General features: G+C 41.8%; 1 protein-coding gene across 5 annotated transcripts in view; it reads left to right on the top strand.

The window, feature by feature from the left end:
- Nucleotides 1-21,107, top strand: part of LOC146205929 (uncharacterized) — a 30,635-nt gene that overhangs the window by 1,502 nt on the left and 8,026 nt on the right. For 4 of the 5 annotated variants that reach the window (XR_014704295.1, XM_084590587.1, XM_084590586.1 and 1 more), the window contains exons 3-10: nucleotides 3,769-3,978; nucleotides 6,081-6,266; nucleotides 9,076-9,120; nucleotides 12,426-12,633; nucleotides 12,759-12,856; nucleotides 12,934-13,018; nucleotides 13,108-13,144; nucleotides 17,609-17,791. Coding sequence is in view for 4 of the 5 variants with exons in the window: in XM_084590587.1 (XP_084446713.1) it covers nucleotides 3,769-3,978; nucleotides 6,081-6,266; nucleotides 9,076-9,120; nucleotides 12,426-12,633; nucleotides 12,759-12,856; nucleotides 12,934-13,018; nucleotides 13,108-13,144; nucleotides 17,609-17,791 (1,052 nt within the window). In the remaining variant the exon portion in view is untranslated. The remainder of the gene's footprint in view (nucleotides 1-3,768; nucleotides 3,979-6,080; nucleotides 6,267-9,075; nucleotides 9,121-12,425; nucleotides 12,634-12,758; nucleotides 12,857-12,933; nucleotides 13,019-13,107; nucleotides 13,145-17,608; nucleotides 17,792-21,107) is intronic. The other variant, XM_084590588.1, reaches the window with a different exon arrangement.

The raw sequence follows: 21,107 nt of genomic DNA on the forward strand, positions 1-21,107 counted from the left end.
TATGTGATATCCTTGACTGTGGTCTGCATACAATACCTCTCTATAAAACGATACCAGTAAATTAAGTTCTTGTAAAAACAGCATTAGCAGCCTAATCTTCCTAATTAATCTCATGGCCACCATCAGTGCAGGCATAATTAAATAAGACAACTTCAAATAATAGACAAGTGTCACTGGCCCCAGAAAAAGAGCCCTACAAGTCCATAAATTGGTGCAATGGTGGTCTGAGATATATATTGAACCTATGTTAGTTTTCCTGTGTGCGGATGCATGCTTGTTTTGCTTGATTGACGTAAAAACCAGTAATTCTTTTCATTTCAATACATTTGCAAAAATGTGGGCTTATAGGCAGATGTTTGCCTACACCTTAGAAGAAAAGCTCAAAATTGATTTTTTTTTTTTTTTCCAACTACGCAGTTCAAACTGTCTGGGCTCAATATATATGCCATTTGAGTTCAATTAGTAAGCCACTTGGCCTTGGTAGGTTGCGAGTTTTATTTCCAGTTGAAAGCACCTGTTCAGCTCAAATGGTTGAATCCAATAAGTGGCAAAAACACATCTAGTTTGTAATCAATTTGTATAAGTTGGAAAATTTACAATTAAACCTTTTTTTTTTTTAACTCAGATGCATTCCAGTAGGACCATATAGGGGATGCAGTGCTTATATGACTGTTAAAAGAAACTTTCGAAATAACAAAATCTGTAATGCTGTGATGCTGTGATGGTATACAAATTAATAAATCTACCAGCATGGTTCTGTATTAGTTCAAGTGCATTGTCAAATAAGATTGATGTGAGTGCCAAACAGGAGAGGCATATTCTGATTTTCATTTCACAAGTGATCGTAAGCTAACAATTTGACATGCAAATTGCGAAGATGTCACCTTAGAGAGCCAAGCATTTTTTAGCTGAAGACATGATGCTACTTAAGTGCATTATTTAAGAAAGATTCGTACACAAGGTTATGCCCAGATATTTGTATGATTGCACTGGCAGCACGAGAAGAGAGGAAATGTGATAAAGGGACACAAGAAAGTTACGGCAATGTTGAAAAGATTGTACACAGCATTTCTGCGAAGACAAAAACAAAGCGGACCAAAGGTAGAACCTTGAGGTACCTTAATGTTACAGGGAGCTTGAAGGGTGCTCATTTACTTGGACAAACTAAGTGCAGTTTGTTAGGAATTCTTTAATCCATTTAACAATGTTAGGCTAGATATTAAGATTAAATAACTTGTGTAACAGGTATTTGTGGGGAACTCTGTCGAAAGCTTTTTTTTTTTTTTAATGTAAAAAAATGTGGCCATGATTAAATGAAGGATTGGTGTCACAAAATTTGAAGACTGGAATGACTTTCCCATGTTCCTAATCAGCAAGGAGTTTGCCTGTAAAAGAACAATTTCCTCTCTGACCACTACATTATGTCTATAAAATTTAAGGCTACAAGTCTGGCACTTTTTGTGATTTCCAATTCTGCCAGAAATCAGATTATTCAACAAGAATTTTCATAAGTCCTGTATATTTTTGCGTATTTTTTTCCTAAAAAAATGCTGTTGGCACATGCTGTTATCTGATGCATTAAAGCTATCTATTTGTGCCTGTTGCCTCATAAACCATCTTGTGCAGGTACGCTGGAACCGACAGGTAAAGGGAGGGAGGGCAGAGCGGGCCCGAGCTCCTCCAAGTAATCTTATATGAGGGCTCAGCCCTCACCTGTTCCTGCCTTGTTTATTTTTATTTATTATTTGCTTCTGTAATCTAACTTCAGACTCCCACATTTTCATAAAATCAGCACTACCATGACGTCATATTAAGCAATTTAATGTTGATGACACCCATGATGCACAAAAACAGGCAAGGCTCTCGGCCTCATTTTGGTTTTCATAGAACACCAGATTTAACAATAAAAACAGGCTGGCACAGATGCCATGTTGAGCACAACTTGCATGCAGGTTTCGTTCTGTGCAGAAATGCAGCAGAGGACATGGAAAGAGTGACTATTTATGAAATATAAAAAATAAAAATAAAAAATCTGAAAGGAAGTACTTTGCCAGCCTCCCCACTGAAAATATACTTCTGGCTTCACTAATCCTGTGTAGTGTAAAAAATATGTAATGCAAACACAGACGTACCACAATAAAGATGACAAATACAAAGCCATGCTGTGATGCTGTGTATCCGTCACCTTTCTTGTGGTATGTCTACATTCATGCTAAGCATTACAAGATCAAGATGTACCAGCTCACTCAAAAGGAAGTTTTACCGGGTAAACAATCTACAAATGGCAGCTTGCCTCAAGAAAGTGCTCTCCACATCAGATTTTACATGTATGCATGTGTATGTGTGTGTTTTTTAGTGGGGATGACAGCTGTTGTTGCATGCGCTATAATTTTTTTGTATGCAGCCTTTGCATGCCTCTGCTGGACTTGCATGCTTTTGTACATTACAAAATCATTCACTGTCAGAGTAGCCACATTGGAACACCCAACAGCTTTGGAACAGGGTGTCATTACCATGGTTGGTGCGTGATCCAGTGATGCCGATGAAATGTCTTATCAGTGCCTGTGTTCTGGCTTCTATAGCTACCTTTCAAACTTATCTACAGATGAAGCCATGCCGTGGATAACAGCTAAGCATAAAAAGAAAATTAAAAACCGTCAGCTAACTTAAGATGCCTTTGGGTCTGAGAGCAGAGAAATCGGTGTCAGCAAAAACATAGGGCTCTAACTATGTTCCATGTTTAACCTGTTTACCCCACTGTGGTGGCTTAGATGCTCGATTGTTGATCCCAAGATCATGGGTTCAGTACTGGCTGCGGCAGCCTTGGTTTGATGCAGGTAAAATGCTAGGTGCTTGTGTACTGTGTGATGTCAGTACACATTAAAGAACCTTAGGTAGCTAAAATTTTCGGAGCCCTCCACTACAGTACCTTTCATAGCTTATGTTAAATGCATTAATGCCCATACTTTGAAGAAATTAAAGGAAATCATTACGGTGATATTATGCTAGCTAATAGACGTATATTTAAAAGGCAGTATCAAAAATTTGTCATCACAGCTTAAATTTGAAAAATCACTGTGTCACAAATTCATAGCAATAGGACTGTGGTTCATTTTGTGCAGTTAGTTTTGACTGTGTGAAAGACTTACTTGAAGGTCTCAAACCAGCTTGAAGGCGTTGGGACAATAGATAATTTTTTATCCAACAAACATTTCTCTACTTTTTCTGCAATGATTGTCAGAAAATTAAAGGCAGGCAGTTATTGAATGCTGCCTGGAAGTCGTATTCACACCCGCTTTTTCTTTGCACAGCTTCATTGCAGTGACAATGGTGGCACAGTGGTTACAACACCCGACTACCGCTGGCTGCATTTCGATAGAGGCGAAATGGAATACTGTTCATGCGCTGCACGATGTCAATGCGTGTTGAAGAACCCTAGTTGGTCAAAATTTCCAGAGTTCTCTACTACGGCGGGTCTCTAGCCTGAGTCGTTTTGAGACATTAAACCCTACAAACCAAACCAAACATTTTGGTCTAAAAGCACTGCTACTGAAAACATGTTGATATCATGCTTTTTATGCAAGCTTCATGTAGTGCTGAGTACATAGCATGAAAATAATATGTCTTAATTTTGTGACACTGAACGTTAGAAGGTAAAGCTTTAATGATACCATTTAATAGCTTTAATAGCCACTATGGAACCCAAATAATGGTACACAGAAAAAGAGTTGTGCAGTTTTCTTTTCATGTGTGTCACTTTCTGAACAGGTGTAGATGCACTGACATTGGCTGCTGGAGGAGGTCACCACTCAACTGTTTGCCTCCTCCTGGAAGTAGCTGCAGACGTTGCAGACAGCGCTGCCCATCGTGGCTCAGGTCTTACACCTTTAGGTGCTGCTGCTGTCAATGGCCACATATCAGTCATCAATGCCCTTCTTCAGCGAGGCAGCTCTGTTAACCAAGTGCTCCTAGCTACTGGTAAATGACCTGGGCATAGTCCTAAAATAATTCTTGCACCTTGTTTTATTTGCAGACTAAAACAGGTTCCAATGCATTGCATCTAAAGTTCTGGCTACAATGTTGCAAGAATAATTTTTATACCAAGGACTGTGCTTCTCTCATGGATAATATTAATGGGAGCAAGGTGCACACACACTTTGTACAAAAAACTGCTCAGGGCACTTTATCAACCAGAAATTGAATGAGTGAATCCATTACCCCACATTGCATGACCCTTTTTATTGAGCGTACATCTCGTATATGGGAGGCTCGGGACTTGATCCTCTGTGCCGCCGGGTGCCCACAGGTGGTACGATTGGTACAAGCATTCCCCTAACCTGGTGTTCAGCTTCTATGCGATGAACTGCTTGAAAAATCGGTCCATGACCCCACCTTATTTAAATAAAAACTTGTTATCATTTCTAGAATAATTGTGCTAATAAGGTACAGTAGGTGTCCATAAACTGCTCAGCCACATACTGCTATTTTGAACTGTATACAGGGCTTATAAACAGTCCCTAGTTTAACTCCTCATCTCTTATTCTCATTAGTGGCCACTTCTTATCCAAAGCATTGCCAGACATCAGAAAACTCGCTTCTGTTGCTGTTCCCGCATATTGACATCATGAGCAAATGAGCCGAGCAAAGGACAGCAAAAGACTGCATGGCTTATAGAAGACAGTTTTTGAAAAATTCAGAGAAAAAGCAAAACCTTTGTTAAACATTGTGTATGGTTGTGATGTTAAATTGACTGGTAGACTTAAACAGCAGAATGTTCAGAACTCCAACGTGTCACTTTGCAGGAGATTTGGGCAGTGAAGGAAATTAGAAACAAAAACAGTTTGACTGCTTTAGTATGGCTACCAGTATGTTCTTTGAAATTATTTTTGGTTTGAATTGTTAGCACATCTTAAATAGTGTTTTTCCCATTTCTGAGCCATTTAAGTGGTCTAAACCATGCATGAAGTGATGAGAAAAAAGAAATATGATGCTTTGTTATACTCTTTTTTTCTGCATTATCTCTAATTTCTCTGCATTAAACCTCTTACTATGTCCACTGACCAAAGCTCTCACACATAGGTCATCTGTTTTTTAAGAACCCCATTAATCTAATTTTTCAGTAACAGGACTGGGTGCTGAATTGCTAGCTATTAGAAATAAGAAAGTCATTGTTACTTTTCTTGCAGTAAGGACACTACAAATGTTCAGCAATCAACTCTTGTACCATTAGGCTTGGCGTGCTTGCTTGTACACACGTTTATGTGTCAAATGAAATGTGATTACATGCAAGTCATTGAAGAAGATTTAACTTAAAAGCTAAAAGAGGGCATGCGCAGTAACTTTTTTAACTGCCGCAAACAAAACTGAAAACCTGACTGCGTAACGGAAATGTTCGAGCATTAGCTGTGGTATGGAAGCAAAGCATTTTTCACAGACATGTTCTGTTTATTTTTTTTTCTCTCACAAATGCAGACAGCTGAAGGCAAATTTGGACTGGCTCAGTACTGTTGTGATACTCTGAAGAGTACTTCTTTCGAAAGATAACTTGCAGCAGTGAAACTTGACCTCCACGTCTGTTTAGGCACGTTGGTTACAGCATGCGAACCAGAACTTGAACGCCATGCGAACATGGCAACACGAACCACCTTTGCAGATTGAAGTGTTCGAAACAGGCTTACCCTCGAAAGGGCACAGCGGGGTTTGCAGAGCACCTTTCAAATGCAAACCCCCTAAGAAAGCGAGGCATGATGAATGCCTAGACCTACCCTTGTCCAGTGGTGGGTACGAAACCAACCACCTCCTGCAGCTGAGGCAGATATCCAAGCCACTAGGCCACTTGTCGTCTCGCATCCTTCCTTTCTTTTTTTCCTCTCCACTAAAAATGGAGCAGGCGATTTTTCTCCACTTTGCCACCTGCCTACAGACACAGCTGACAAAGGCTAATGGAGGAAAGGGCCACAAAGAGCGAACACTACAATTATATCACCTTCTTATAGCTGGGACATCATTAGGCAGGTGTAATCCAAGGTGGGAACTTGTAGTCCTATCCTAAGTACTAGGCATTGTATGCATAATCGCAGGCGCTACTCCTCTCATGCTGGCTGCCAGTGGAGGCCATCTGCGCGCAGCACAAGTACTTATGGACCACCATGCCAACCCAGACCAGAACAGCTTTTATGGCCAAACTGCGCTGGATGTGGCCACAGCATGCGTAAAAACGGAGGTAGCCGAATACCTGCGGAGTACTGCACAGATGGTACACCAAGGTAAAGCCATGTATATCTCTGCAGAGTGGTATACGTTGCTCATGTGATAAACATTAAAAAAAATTCCTCAGTTCCTTTTTTAAAGGCATGACTTTCTGCTACTTGAAGAAATGCAGCAAACTCTGTGTGTTATGCTATTACAGGCAGTGCTGAATATGCTGTTTCACAAAAATTGCTGCCTCATTGGTAGTCAGGTCTTGTATAGAAATTATACTCATACTATGTGTTTTACATTGCACAGTATTTTGTGATAAGGCATTTGTGTGGCTATGTTACAAAAGCAGTTACTTGGTATCACACACAGAAACTCGGAAAAGTGTACTGAACATTTTTAGTCCATAAATCACTACGTGCCTAAGAGCCACTTTCTATTCCGCAACAAACAACCGAAATTCATTCCATGGCCAAGGACGATGCTTCATGCAATGCAGCAGTAATGCCACAAACATTACTAGAAAAATACTTGTACTTATATTGAATGGCTTAAGTAGCAAATGAAAAATATGAGTCCTTTTGTAGAATGCCTGAGATAGTCTAATACAAGCCTCAAATTATGTAAGCAGTGCAGGGAGTGGGCATTAATGTGCTGGACATCGAAAATGCAGTGCTGCTCATAGAAATAATCTTTCCTAAGGCCACAGAAATAGCAAGCTTTAAAATCAGTTAGCACCAGGATTAAATGTTGCATGGCTACTAAACTTCGTAGAAATAATCAGGGATGAGAAGAAAACCTAGCATATAAGTTTAGAATATGGTAACCTTGGAAAGGCTCCTCAATTGCCCCTCAAGTAATGTCGGGAGCAAAAGTAAAAGACCACCCCCTCCAAGTTCTAAACCATATTGCACCGCATGCTTGTGACACCTGGCGATGCACTCCTGGGCCTTTATTCTGAGTTTGCATCGTTACCAGAAGTGTCACTTAATTTTGTCCTCACCTCATGTTGGTGGAAACACCAGAACTGGATGTTAGTTCGGCTGCCATCACTTCTGGTTCCAGCGTTTTAACCAACCATGTGAGGGCGAACATGGTGAAATCAGTGCTTCTGAAAATGACGCATGCTCGGTATACGGCCCTGGTGTCTAAACAGGCAACAGGCACAGTGCGCAGATCTTGACACTAAGACTGCATTGTCAGGCAGTGCACAGCTAAAAAATTTGAGGGGAGGAGGTCCACTAATTTTCATCTGATAGTAGGTACCTCTTTCACTGGTGACATGCTGCAATTGTTCTGTGGCTACAGCATACGGTTACTAAACCCAGTGTGAGAAGGCAAAATCCTGGCCATGGTAGCTGTATTTCTGTAGATACAAAATGCAAAATCTTGTGTTTCGTGCGATGTCAGTGTATGTCAAAGAATCAGGTGGTCAAAATGAATCCTGTAGCTCATGTGCTGCTTTGAGACATTAAGCCCTACATGTCATCTTGAATTATATATTATGGCATCTAGGTATCACAGACATTGGTTAGCCTCACTGCAGTGGCTGAGTGGTTAGGGCACTTGATTATTGAGCTGGGAGCCTGGGTTCAATCTTGAATGCTGCATCTACGTTTTGATGCCCATAAAATGCAAAGCTACCAGTGTACTGTACAATGTCAGTGCACAGTAAAGTACTGCAGTTGGTCAAAATTATCTGGAGCCCGCCATTGCGGCGCTCTCACAGAATGAGTCGCTTTAGGTATGTTAAACTCCATAAACCAAACCAAACCGTAGATGCTGGATTCTTTCTTTTGCAGCTAAGTACTACCAAATGTGGTGCTTGATGGCACAAACTTAGCACACTATTTTCTCATTAAAAGAATGCAAATAAGCAGCCTTCTGCAAGTGTTTCTGCCTTTGTTTGTTGCTATTTTAAAGTGAAAGGAGAGAAAGCAAAAAATTGTCACCTGTTCTCCTCCATATTTCTCTGTCCTTCAGGACTGCAAAGCTCACACCTTGTGCTAAGTGGAATCACTTACCAGTGCTCTTTAAGCAATCTAAAACACATGCACTTGAGTCAGGGAACCAAAGTGACCTTGCACTAATGAAGGTTGACTGTACTTGCATTTTGCTTCCCGTTTAACAGTGCTGAAAAACAAGCCTACCAGTTTGGAATGCCTCATAAACTAAGTAATTTTAACACAATAATGTTAAAAGCCTCGTTCTGCAGAAAATCCAACGTTGTCGGCCTTGTGATTGAAAAATCATGGTCATGACTCTGGAAGGTGGCAGTTGGCAGGTGACGTAGCTGGCCACCAATTGGTCAGCAGTATGCGTGATGTCACAAGGCCTCGTGACATGGCAGGAGCTGCCGACTCAGGTTTCTCCTTTGAGATGGGAGGGTGAGATGAGAATCAAACCCACCGGAACCCTTGAACCTTACGTTAGACACGCTGCTCCTATGTCACGCTGGCACGTTAGTTCAGTTTGCTTGAAGCAGGGCTTTATATCTATGTCAGGCGGCTTTTCACATAATGGCAGGGCCTACCAATATATGGTCATGCTTATGTGTGAAATAACAGTGGCACAAATTAATTGATTAGCGATTCAATGAGTACCAAGTGCACACACACACAAACAAGCGGACAAACAAGGGTCCGCAAGGGGAGCTGCAGATGGGAGCCATTAAAGCTATAATGTCACAGTCTTAAAGACGGAACTTAAGTGTCCACCCAGCATTTTTCCAGAGGTGCTCAGAATAGCAGAAAAGTGGTTGTAGGTTTTCATCCTGGCTTTTTCTGCCTTGCCAACTCCTTTTTAATTTGCTACAAACTCACTTCTATGTTCCCTGCTTATGCCGGCTCTTTTATTTGTTTTGTTAATTTCCTCTAGAGCACAACCCAGACGTCACTGACATATTTGATGCCATCGAAGCATGTAAGTCAGTGTTTTGTCTAGGTATTTAAAACACAATCTTGGTAACCATACATGCAGAGAATTTAACTCTGAAAAAATTTGCATCATGCTAGGATGAAACTAACATGGTATCACATAATATTAGGGGTGTGCAAATATTTGAAGTTTTCGAATATGAATCGAATGCAAATATGAGAAGAAAATGCCTACGAATATCAAATCGAATATCTGATCAGTGAAAAATTAAAATTAAAAAATAGCAAACATTATTTGTTTTGTTTAGTTCAGAATTGAGATGCAAGTTGAATAACAAACTTATCTGATTAATATTAAAAATTTGGAATATGTGCACACCCCTTGAGCGATATGGAACCATAATGACTCATATAAGCAAATGACACTAAATTGTGATGGTATCCTGTGTGGAGCGATATCACTATGTAGTTAATCAGATTAATTAGGTTGACTATCAGCCTTTCAGCTGTCAAAGATGTGAGAAAGTTTCCAATCAGAAATTTGCTAGACATCCACATAAATACCTCCCAGTAAATATCTTGAAGAGGTACAGCTGTCTTGAGTTGTTTTCATTGCTCCAAAGTGCAACGATTACTTGATGAACTTGATTTCAGCCACCTGCACATTTTGTATAAACTGGTCAACATTATAGCAAAAGCGACTTGTAGGCACAACAAAGCTAGGAATACTCATACACTACAAATTATTTGAAAATTCTGCCCTTTAGAGATCTTAAGGAAGTTTCCACAATAGCAGGTAATTTTCAAACATTGTACATCAAGTGTTTCAGCATTTCATTCCTTTCTAACTGAACATTGTCCTGTATTATATTATAATGTTTACTTAAGAAAAAAGTAACTGTGAAGAACAGCAACTGGTAAAAGAATCAGAAATGGTAGTGTAAGGGACCGACGGGCACAACAGATTAGTGCGGGCCCCGATGGAACGCCGTGGCGAACGCCTAACAATGGCACTGCACTCGTGACGACAGGGGGGTCGTGACAGGACCGCTGTTTTTTTCTTTCCTTTCCTTGTCTTCTTTTTTTTTTTTTTTGTACACCGGGTTGAGCGTGCTGTCTCGACTTCGCGAGGGCAGGTGAGACGCTCATTCAATGCACACGCCCAATGTAAGGACGTGACCCTAGGAGTTTTGCCTTTCCTTTTTTTTTTTTTATGAGAGAGAGGGTTTAGTCCTCTTAAAGTTGAAGGTGGCGCTGGACGTCGGAACGAACCAATCAGGTTGAGGTTGGTTGTGATTGGTCGTTGCGGAAATTAGGGCTGGACCTAAAGGGGTTAAAACTGAGCCCGAGGGAACAGTCCGGCGTTCCGGACTATATTTTGATGCTCGGCATCGTCGGCTATGCCGAGGTAGGAATATTTCCCTTTTAGCCGGTTCCAACCTGTATCTCTGCTGTAAATGTTGCTGTGTGTATAAAATTCATTTTTCTTCTCGTCAACTCCTGCCCTCAAGTCTTCGCTCATACCGTCTCCGTCTTTGGCGCAAGGAACTTCCGCTGCAACACGGTATACCGTCTCTGACGGCGCACCCCTGGTGCACAGGGCTGAAGAACCACCAACGGAACTTCGCTGGTAGAATGACATAAACAGAGTGAACGAGTAAGAAGGGTAGTCAACTCCCTCCTGTAAAGGTGCCCGCCCCCAAAAGTTCTTGGAATACAGAATTTACAACAAAGCCCAATTGCCGAGCAACCTTAGCATGCAGCCATAGAATGATGTGCTTTGTGGTTCTCTGCAGAATGCAGCCGTGAATGCTTGGCTGCGCTTCTAGTTAATGAGAAAATTAAGATTTTCATGATTTCAGTGTCCCAAAACCTTTTGCAGATGCCTGTACATGCAAGGCTGCTTTGAACAGTGCTGTCTTAATTCTATTCACGACAATGTGTAACCCTTTAGTTATGCCGCAGAATTAATCTTCACTGCGCATTATATTATTAACGTTTCCACTCACTAATATCCGCTTTGAGTGAAATGGAGTCAACATGTACTGTATTATCACACTTAGATTTTTATAGTGTGCTGAACTAATTGAAGCCAGAACACTCACCATTTGTGAAACTAGCATAAGCTGCGAAACTTGTCCTTCATTTGTATAACAGCCTTAATTTTTGAAGCCGTAAATTTGCTTTAAGGGTAGGAATAATGTGAAACAAAAAGCATGACTCCTTAAACGTAACACTTGCATCACCCAATATGATTACACAATCCATTGATTCAACAAAGCACTTGGGTTTGCAGTGGTCGACCTGGAATAATGGGCTGGGTTGTGTTGCTTTTAAGGTCGGAAGCTGCTCAAAACAGAAGTGCAGGCAGATATTATCTCAGAGGCACTTGGTGGCCCTTTCACTTGACGCTTTCTGTTCGTTTACTGGCTTACAGTTTACTGGCTGAAGATGACTCGTAGCGACGCAAGTATTACATTTGAAGAGCCATGTTTTTTGTTTCACACTCTTCCTGCCCTTATAACAAATTTACAGCTTCAAAAATTAAGGCTGTAATACAAATGAAGGACAAGTTTCGCAGTTCATGCTAGATCCAGAAATGGTGAGTGTTCTGGCTTCAAATAGTTAAGAACACTACAATAAAACCAAGTGTTGATAATATATGTTGATTCCATTTCACCCGAAGTGGGTATTAGTGGGAAACATAATCATCTAATGTATAGGAAAGATTAGCTCTGCACATTGTTGTAGATAAAATTAAGACACCACTGTTCAAAGTAGCCTTGCATGTACGGGCATCCACAAACGTTTTTGGGCAATGAAATCATGAAAAACGTTAACTTTCTCATTGACAAGAAGCATAGCCAAGTACTTCACGACTGCATTGTGCAGAGAACTACAAAGCACATCCCTCATTCCATGGCTGCATGATAAGGCTGCCCGGCAATTGGGCTTTGTTGTAAGTTCCATAATCCGAAAACCTTTGGAGGCACCTCTACAGGAGAGAGTTGACTGCAATTCTTCCTCACTCACAGTGTCTATTTTTGTCTTTTTATCATTTCTGATTCTCTAATCATCTGCTACTTCTCATTAAACAAACATTACAATACAATACCGGAAGATTTTCAGTTAGAAAGGTACGAAATTCTGAAACACTTTATGTAGAATGTTTGAAAATGACCTGCTACTTGGAAACTTCTTCAGGATCTCTAAACGGGCAGAATACTCAAATAACTTTACTGATAATATAAATACTACACAATCCATTGACTGTACTGCCACAGTGCTGTAGTTTGAACTTGGTTGGGCCAATTACTGGCAAACTTGATTCCTTTTGTTTGTTTGTTTTAGGTGATTTGAATGAAGTGAAAAGAATTTTGGAAGAACGTCCACAGTGTTGCAATTGGTTTCACTCAAAAAAAGGCACCACTCCGCTTATGCAAGCAGCCATATTGGGTTACATTGATGCTGTCGCACTTCTGGTAGAAGGCAATGCAGACCTGGAATTGCAAGACTGCTCAGCTGGCTGGACAGCTCTCATGCATGCTGCATTTCATGGGTATCATGTGGTATTCTTAGTTATATTTCTTTTTTAACCAAGTTATGTGACTGACATTTTGCAGCCCTTTTGACCATATGTACAAATAATTTGTCTACCATACCTTTTTTCTTTTTTTTTTCTAGGCAAACGCACATCGTTCGTTACCTCATCAGCTCAGGTGCTGATGTCTATTTGGAAGCATTCAATGGTGCCACTGCCCTTGACATTGCTTGCTATCGTGGTCTGTAGATCTTGAAAAGCTTGCACGTTGTATAAATCAGGCACATGTCATTGCCATCATGCTCATTTTGTTTCCAGAGGATGGCAATACCAAGATTATCCAAATTCTGGCTGATGAAACAGTTGCTGGCTTGCCTTCAAGAGTACAGGCTGAAACAGAGAGGTGCACTTGGTATTTCAGGGTTTTTAGTTTGGGGAAATGGTCAGGGGGATGAAATGAAGTCACCAACTTAATTAGCGAATCACTTTCAGAAATACGGGTGACCAACAGCACCTGAGAGCACTAAAGGTAAGTAAACTGTGATAAATTCTCTTTATGAGCATGGATCCAGGTAGAACGAGAGGAAGAAGATGGTTACACAGTATGAAAGAGCGCTGAACAAGGATAGAGGGGGGAAGCCTCAGTTTGCAGGTCAAGCCAACTTTCCAACAAGTGGACAATGGACCCCTTGCAAAAATTGTTAAGTTGGCTTTCCCACGCTGCTTCTTTCCCCAAACATGGCGTCACTGGCCGCCAGAAAAACGGCGATATAGATCTGAAATCGCATGTTGCTTCTACACAGGTGCATGTAGTGGTAATAGAGCAATTATGCGAATATGTTCTGATGCATAAATTATATGAATTATGGCCATAATATAATGTTTCAATACATTGCTGTTCCGCCATTAGAGGGGAATGCAGCATAGAGGTGAAGCTGACTTAACATTTATGAAAGGGGTCTATTGTCTTCATCTGGGTAGAGCGATCATCGCTGGCAGGGGTTTAAATAGGCTTTTGCATCAGGAGAAGAAAAGCTGGGGAGGGGAGCGTGGGTGAGAAGAAGGTAGGTCAAGGAGTGGTGTAGGGGAGGGTTGGTGAGGAGGAAGGAGGTCAAGGAGTGAATAAAAAAATAAATGTTTCTTTAGTATGTATTTTTCAGCCTGGAACCAGTGATCCTGTGGCCTGAAAAAGAAATAAAAAGCCTCAGTACCAGGAAAAACTACAATGTGGGATGGATGATTAATCAGCACCTAAAGCAGGTTCAGTGCAGACACACCTTTCTTGAAAAGTGACAGGCATTCCAAAGGGTACTGATAAGGAATATATCTGCAGGGGAACAATTTTCAAAAGCAGTTTTCCTTCTTATCACTTCCTACTTTAGTTGGCCCTTGATTTTTTGTGTCTGTGCGTGTGTGTGGCAGGTGTGGTTCACTGTCCTGTTATTATTCTTTGTCCTTCTCGCCCCTTTTCCTAAAGTTTTTGAGAATTGTTCCCCTGCAGATGTATTCTTTATCAGGAGCCTTTGGAATGCCTGTCCCCTTTCAAGAAAGATGTGTCTACACTGAACCTGCTCTAGGTGCTGACTAATCATCCACCCTTCAGGATCTCGCTACAGAATAGATATTCAGCTCTAACCAAGGATGGCGACATTACCCTAGAAGCAATGAACAATAATTTCAGAGATGTCATTACTGAGTACGCTGTAGAAGTAGGCGGTAGGATAGTTAGGATACCGGTAAGCTGTATAAGGAGACGAAAGATTTGATTAAGAAACGCCAGAGTATGAAAGCTTCCAATCCAACAGACCATATAGAATTGGCCGAGATATCAAAGCTAATCAATAAGCACAAGGTGGCCAATATAGGGAAGTATAACATGGAGAAAATTGAGCATGCATGCTGTAAAAAATGGGGGAAGCCTTAGAGCGGTAAAAACGTAATTGGGCATAGGCAAAATCCAGATGTATGCGATAAGGGACAAGGCGGGCAATGTCATCACAAATATGGACAAGATAGTCAAAATAGCCAAGGAGTTCTATATAGATATCTATGGTAGCCGAAGTAGTCAGGACTGTAATGAGATTGGTGGTAGGGAAAAACAGTCAGACGTTCCACCAGCGACGAAGGATGAGGTCAAGAAAGCATAAGAAACTATGAAAAGGTGAAATCAGCTGGAGAGGATCAGATAAGTACATATTTGTTGAAGGATGGGGGGATATCATGCTAGAAAAAACTGGTTACCCTGTATACGCAGTGCCTCGTGTCATCGACGGTACCGGAACCATGGAAGAATGCAAACATTATCCTCATTCATAAGAAAGGGGACTCTAAGGACCTTAAAAGTTACAGACCTATCAGCTTACTGTCTGTTACATATAAAGTATTTACTAAGGTAATCACTAATAGAATCAGGACTAAACAACCTTATACTGCAATCAAGCAAAGGATCAAGCAGATTTTCGTAAATGGTACTCTACTATTGATCATATCCATACCATCAACCAGGTGATAGAAAAATGCTCGGAATATAACCAGCCCTTATACATAGCATTCATTGATTACGAAAAAACATTTGACTCAGTTGAAACCTCGGCAGTGATGCTGGCATTGCGAAATCAGGGAGTAAACGAGCCGTACGTGAAAGTGCTGGAAGATATATATAGTGGCTGCACAGCAACCATAGTTCTGCATAAAGAAAGTAACTAAACTCCCATAAAGAAAGGTGTTAGGCAAGGAGACACTATCTCCCCAGTACTATGGACCTTTTTCCAGTAGCGCTACTGCGAATGCGCGAAGCCTCCTCGGCCGCCATTTTCGCCGGGATGCCAAGCGGAAATAGGGGGAGGACTTAGTGCACGTGCTTTTCCAGGAAACGATACCCCTTGCTTCAATTACGCGACGGACTGCTGCACAATAATTGTGTGCAGTTCTAGCATCTTCTTGGCCTTCAGAAGGGAGGCATTATATTGTCCCCACCTCCCCCAGTTTGCCTCAATGGGGAAGAAAGGGCCAGGTTCGCCAGCTTCCTGTTGTCATTGTCATGGTTTAACAAGGGGAAGGGGGGGGGGGATTTTAGTGCATCAAGGTATGTTTGGTATGTACACAGATGACACAAGCATCTCTGCATAAGACTAGGCAAGACCAACCCTGCACTCAACATCTGTATGAAAAGCCCACCCCGGTGCTGGGAACGAGTTTCTGCACAAATTCTCGGTAGCCCGTCCCGTCATTCGTACTTCGCCTGGCGGCCGCAAGAGGGATGCGCTATTGGAAAAAGGTCCATTCACAGCTTGCTTAGAGAAAGTATTCAAAGACTTGGAATGGGAGCAGTCAGGGATAAGGGTAGATGGAGAATACCTCAGTAATCTGCGATTTGCTGATAACATTGCCTTGCTAAGTAACTCGGGGGATGAACTGCAAATAATGATTGATGACCTAGACCGGAAAAGTAGAAAGGTAGGCTTAAAAATCAATATGCAGAGGACTAAGGTAATGTTCAACAACCTCGGGAAGGAACAGCAGTTTACGTTAGGTAGCGAAGCACTGGAAGTAGTAGGCGAATATGTCTACTTAAGACAGGTAGTAACCCCAGATCCGGACCATGAAAAGGAAATAACAAGAAGAATAAGATTGGGATGGGGCACATTTGGCTAGCACTCGCAAATTATGACTAGCAGCTTACCGGTATCGCTCAAGAGGAAAGTATAAAACAGTTGCATATTACCTGTACTCATTTATGGGGCTGAAACGTGGAGACTAACCAAGAGGGTTCTACTTAAGTTGAGAACAACCCAGAGGGCTATGGAACGAAAAATGGTAGGGGCAACATTAAGAGATAGGAAGCGTGCAGAGTTGGTCAGAGAAATAACTCAAGTTACTGACATTCTAGTGGAAATCTAGAAGAAATGGGCATGGGCAGGACATGTAGTGCGAAGAGAGGATAACCGATGGTCGCTTAGGGTAACAAACTGGATTCCAAGGGAAGGAAAGCGTAGCAGGGTGTGACAGAAAGTTATGTGGGCGGATGAGGTTAAGAAGTTTGCAGGGGTCAAGTGGATGCAGCTAGCACAGAACCGGGTTAATTGGAGAAATATAGGAGAGGCCTTCGCCCAGCAGTGGGTATAGTCAGGCTGATGATGGTGAATCATCCACCCAGCATTGTAGTTCCTGCTGGTACTGCTGCTTTTATTAGTTTTTCAGGCCACAGGATCACTGGTTCCAGGCTGAGAAATACATACTGAAGAAACATTTTTTTTTTATTCACTCCTTGACCTATTTTCTCCTCACCAACCCTCCCCTATACCACTCCTTGACCTACTTTCTTCTCACCCACCCTCCCCCTCCCCAGCTTTTCTTCTTCTGAAGCAAAAACATATTTAAAGCCCTGCCAGTGATGATCGCTCTGCCCACATGAAGACCAGTCCACTTGTGGAAACTGTGGAAACGTTGGCTTGACCTGTGAACTGAGGCTTCCACCCCTCTATCCTTGTTCAGCGCTCATTATGAGCATAGGTCACATAGAAATACCAGTTTTGTTTTCTACTGCGGAATAAATAAACCACACCATTTGCTTTGATCCAAAAATTAGTTTCGGTGTTCCTATTGGTAACTTCATCTTTGAGATTTTTTTTTTTGTATATATTTAAATTGTACAGAAAGGGCACAATAAAAAGTAGTCTCACTTGTGTGGTAAGTCAACAAAAACTGAAATGCAAATACCTAATTTTACTTGCATTAAAACTGCTCACAAGGTATAAGGTAGAAATATGACAAAAATGAATACAGACCATGATGGCCTTAAAAAAGGCCTACTGATGCAACAATGTTTGATAAGCTTCACAATGGCACTACGCAAGTGTAAATGGAACTAAAGCAGGTATCTTTGACCCCAAACACTGATTATGACTTATGCTACAGCAACCTACAGTAGCTCATATTTTTACAGATGTGAAACATCTTTTTTCATTATTTTATTTTTAACACTGTGTTCTAGGACCTAATTGGTGGCATAACGCAGAAGCTGACAACATGGAGAAGTGGACAGTCATTACTAACAAGCATTGGTTGGGCAGCCAGCTTTCCCAGCACTGTGGCTCTGGACCTGCAGTCACTGAACCCATCAATAACACATGAGCCATCATCTACTTTAGATATTTCTTTTACGTCACCTGAAACAGTAAGTCCGGACTAAAGATTTTCATCCCTTTACTGTAGACCAATACCAGCTGTGAACTGAAATAAGCTCAAGCAAAATTAAATAAAAACTAATGTGCTATAAAAATGCAGCCTTTTTATTGCAAGGGGCCTCTGAGATTATTTTTGCTTAAGCATATGGGAAAAACCAAGCACATCTATTCCCACATTCAGTAAGTGCAGCTTGGGTGCTAGAGCAACATTGGCCAAATGGCATCGAGTATGAAAAGGTGTACAGCTCAGTTCTTACCTCTGATATCTTGGAACATGCGAGATGGATAAAAATTACACAAGGGTAAGCAGTTCCTTTTCAGCCCTGATCCTCAGTTTATCGCCATGTATTTTCGTGTTTACAGGTGCGGCCAAAATATCGTGGAGCATGCTTCAATTTTTAAGTTTTCTCATACATTCTGTAGAGTATGTGATGGTCTCTTGGGTTCGTGCAGGAGTGCAATAGTCGCATGGGCTAACGTGTATAAACTGCCTCCAAATTTTTGGCAAGTGATGCGTGACAAGAGTGTGATCGCTAAACAATGCTGGCAATAAAAAATTCTGCCAGGGCTGTACACCTGTGCTTTTCATGACCTGCACCATGGTAGCAGCAATTGTACAGTTTTCACTCCACAGCAATAAGTGCCTTGTGATTCTCACAGTAGAAAGTTCTAAAAACTGCATGAATGCATTTTGATCACCACTACAAAGATGGAAGTGCTGCTCCATTTGCTCCGTTCTGCTCCAAACTGGCTGCCTCTATGTTTGCCATCAAATTTAGCAGAATATGGGTTTTTGCTGCACAGTGCACCATTAATGATACTTCCTACAAAAAATGTGATCCAGTGTAATCCTGTGAGAAGCACAGCAAAGTGGTGGCATGCTGTGAGAGGTCACCATAGTCAAAACAACGGCAGCATCACCAGTGGCAAAATTATAATGATCTCGCACTGGGCCTAATATATAAAATTGTCATAAATTAAAGCAGCATAGAGCATAACAAATATTTGTTTAAATTTAAAACAAGCCATAAGCGATTGGAGGGAATTATTGCGCGAAAATGGTCTGTGCACCTTACTGTCACCTCCTGCCAGCCTTTTAAATCACCAGTACAGAGAGAAATGAGAGCAGTGAGCAATACAGATATCACAAACTACAACAAGCCATGAGGAAACTTGCCCGGCTACAATGAACTGCATGAGTTGTTCTAATGCTTCTGTTATAAAAACAAGCAGGTACTTTACTGGCGAGCCTCTTTGTCAACAAGTCTGTCAAGCCTGTCAGGCAAAAGCATGCTTGAAGCATTATGGAGGGGATGCGCTGAAGATGCCACTTACTAGAAACCTTCTCAGAGGTGCTGGGAAGCCAAACAGGGCCTATATTGAGGGAGCCCCAGCAACGTTCAAGCAATAACATGAGGAGGCAGAAGGGAATGAAGCAAAGGAGCTGCCCTTCAGTGCCATCTATCCTTCATGAAGGCCTTACTATCCCGTGCTCAGGAATTCTTCCCCATGCGCCTGTGATCAAAAAGGATCTAAAAGGATCTGCACAAGATAGGGAATGGACATGTGCTGATCATTGATGTGAACTTTGAACTACAGGGAACTGAAGCTGGAGTTTGCTCCACGGCGCCAACACTTGGTTTCCAATGAAGCGGAGAGAAGCGGAAAAACCTACGCGCAGTGCATGGCTGACTGCGAAGCCTGCACAGCTCGCTCGCGCGGGTGCGCATGCCAGACGTGGCTGCACGTACACACGGAGCAGAAGAATAAGAAGGAGGCACAATCACATAGAGATGCGTGCAAAACCGACGCTTTTGAGAAAATGAGAAGCTTCTCATTTTTGCATTTTTCAGTTCCTTGACTAACAGAGGCTGGTTGGAAACGTGTTTTTTAATCGATGCTTTCGAAAGCGAGAAATTATGAATAACTGATAGACTGTTGTCACTGCGTGCCGTTTCAGGTCCTGAAAAATGACCCAGGCAGCACTGAACATTAGAAAATTGTTATATAAGTTTCCTGAATGTTTCCTGAATGTTTTGTGACATAAACAACATTAGTAGAAAATTCAAAATAAACATTATACTAATGTAGGCAGCACCCCTTGCGTTGTTAAGCTGTGGGAGAGTAAAGAATAATGCGGAAGCTCCGATGTCTGTTTCTTGCTGTTCAGTGAATGAAGGGTACAGTCTTTTCATGGAGAATCATTGATACGCATGTACACAGCGATGGGCACCGGTTGAGGAGCTTCCCTTCCCTTTGTGACTGCTCACTCGAAGACCGCACACTTGAATTTTTTCAAAGAAATCAGCATTTTAAACAAACTATGACATAACTGTAAACAATGGCCTTTTTAACACAACACACACTCAACCCTGTTTAGTTTCCTATGCGCATTAAAACCCAATACAATACAATACGCTTGAAAGGGGCCCATTCAGCTCTTTGAAGACAGACGTTTAAGGCAACCCCCCAACAAGTTCAACGAAACTAAAGGTTGCCACCCACAATGACCCATTTGCTTCAACACAGCGACGACCACACAGGGTGCTACCGGTGCCATGGTGCCTGTTCTCGGTGCGTTTTGGACGTGTTCCCTACAATGGCACAAAACACACCGCCTTACTATTTGGTTCATGCAGACAGCGGCCAGGGGAAGTTAGTGCGCTGCTGTGGCGTTGATGACCGAAATCAGTGACTTATCTACCTTTAACAATGAGTGGTTTCTAATGACCTATGTCATTGACCAGAAGCTGAGCATGTCATTCTTGCAGCAGTTTTCTTTCTCTCCACGATATTAACTGCGAGGAAATGCCCGACGACTTTCGATGCAGACGGGGACAGCTCTCCACGGAAACCTTTGTCTTAGTTCTACAGCTACTCTGTGCAATTCCTAGTTCAGTTATCTCTGAGCGAGTGTCCAGTTTTGAACTCTGGAAGCAGGATCGTGTATACAGAATGATTGATACATCTGTTGCTTGAAAATGATGGTTTGGTTTGGTTTGGTTTGGTTTGTCGCAAAGCGACTCAGGCTATGAGAGACGCCGTAATGGAGGACTCCAAAAATTTCGACCACCTAGGGTTCTTTAACGTGCACTGACATCGCACAGCACACGGGCGCCTTGCTTTTCACTTCCATTGAAAAGCAGCCTCCGAGGCCAGGATTCGATCCCGTTTTTGAAAATCTGTTTAAAAATGACTTGGCTCCGCGATGGCCACTGTGGCACCACCAAGGACAAACAGTTTTGGGAGATACGGGTGGTATGAGATACTTTAAAAAAAGGGCCGACAAACACCCCATTACAGTTT

Source organism: Amblyomma maculatum, chromosome 1, assembly GCF_055883805.1.
Source record: "Amblyomma maculatum isolate TAMU_Amacu chromosome 1, ASM5588380v1, whole genome shotgun sequence".
Taxonomy (NCBI): domain Eukaryota; kingdom Metazoa; phylum Arthropoda; class Arachnida; order Ixodida; family Ixodidae; genus Amblyomma; species Amblyomma maculatum.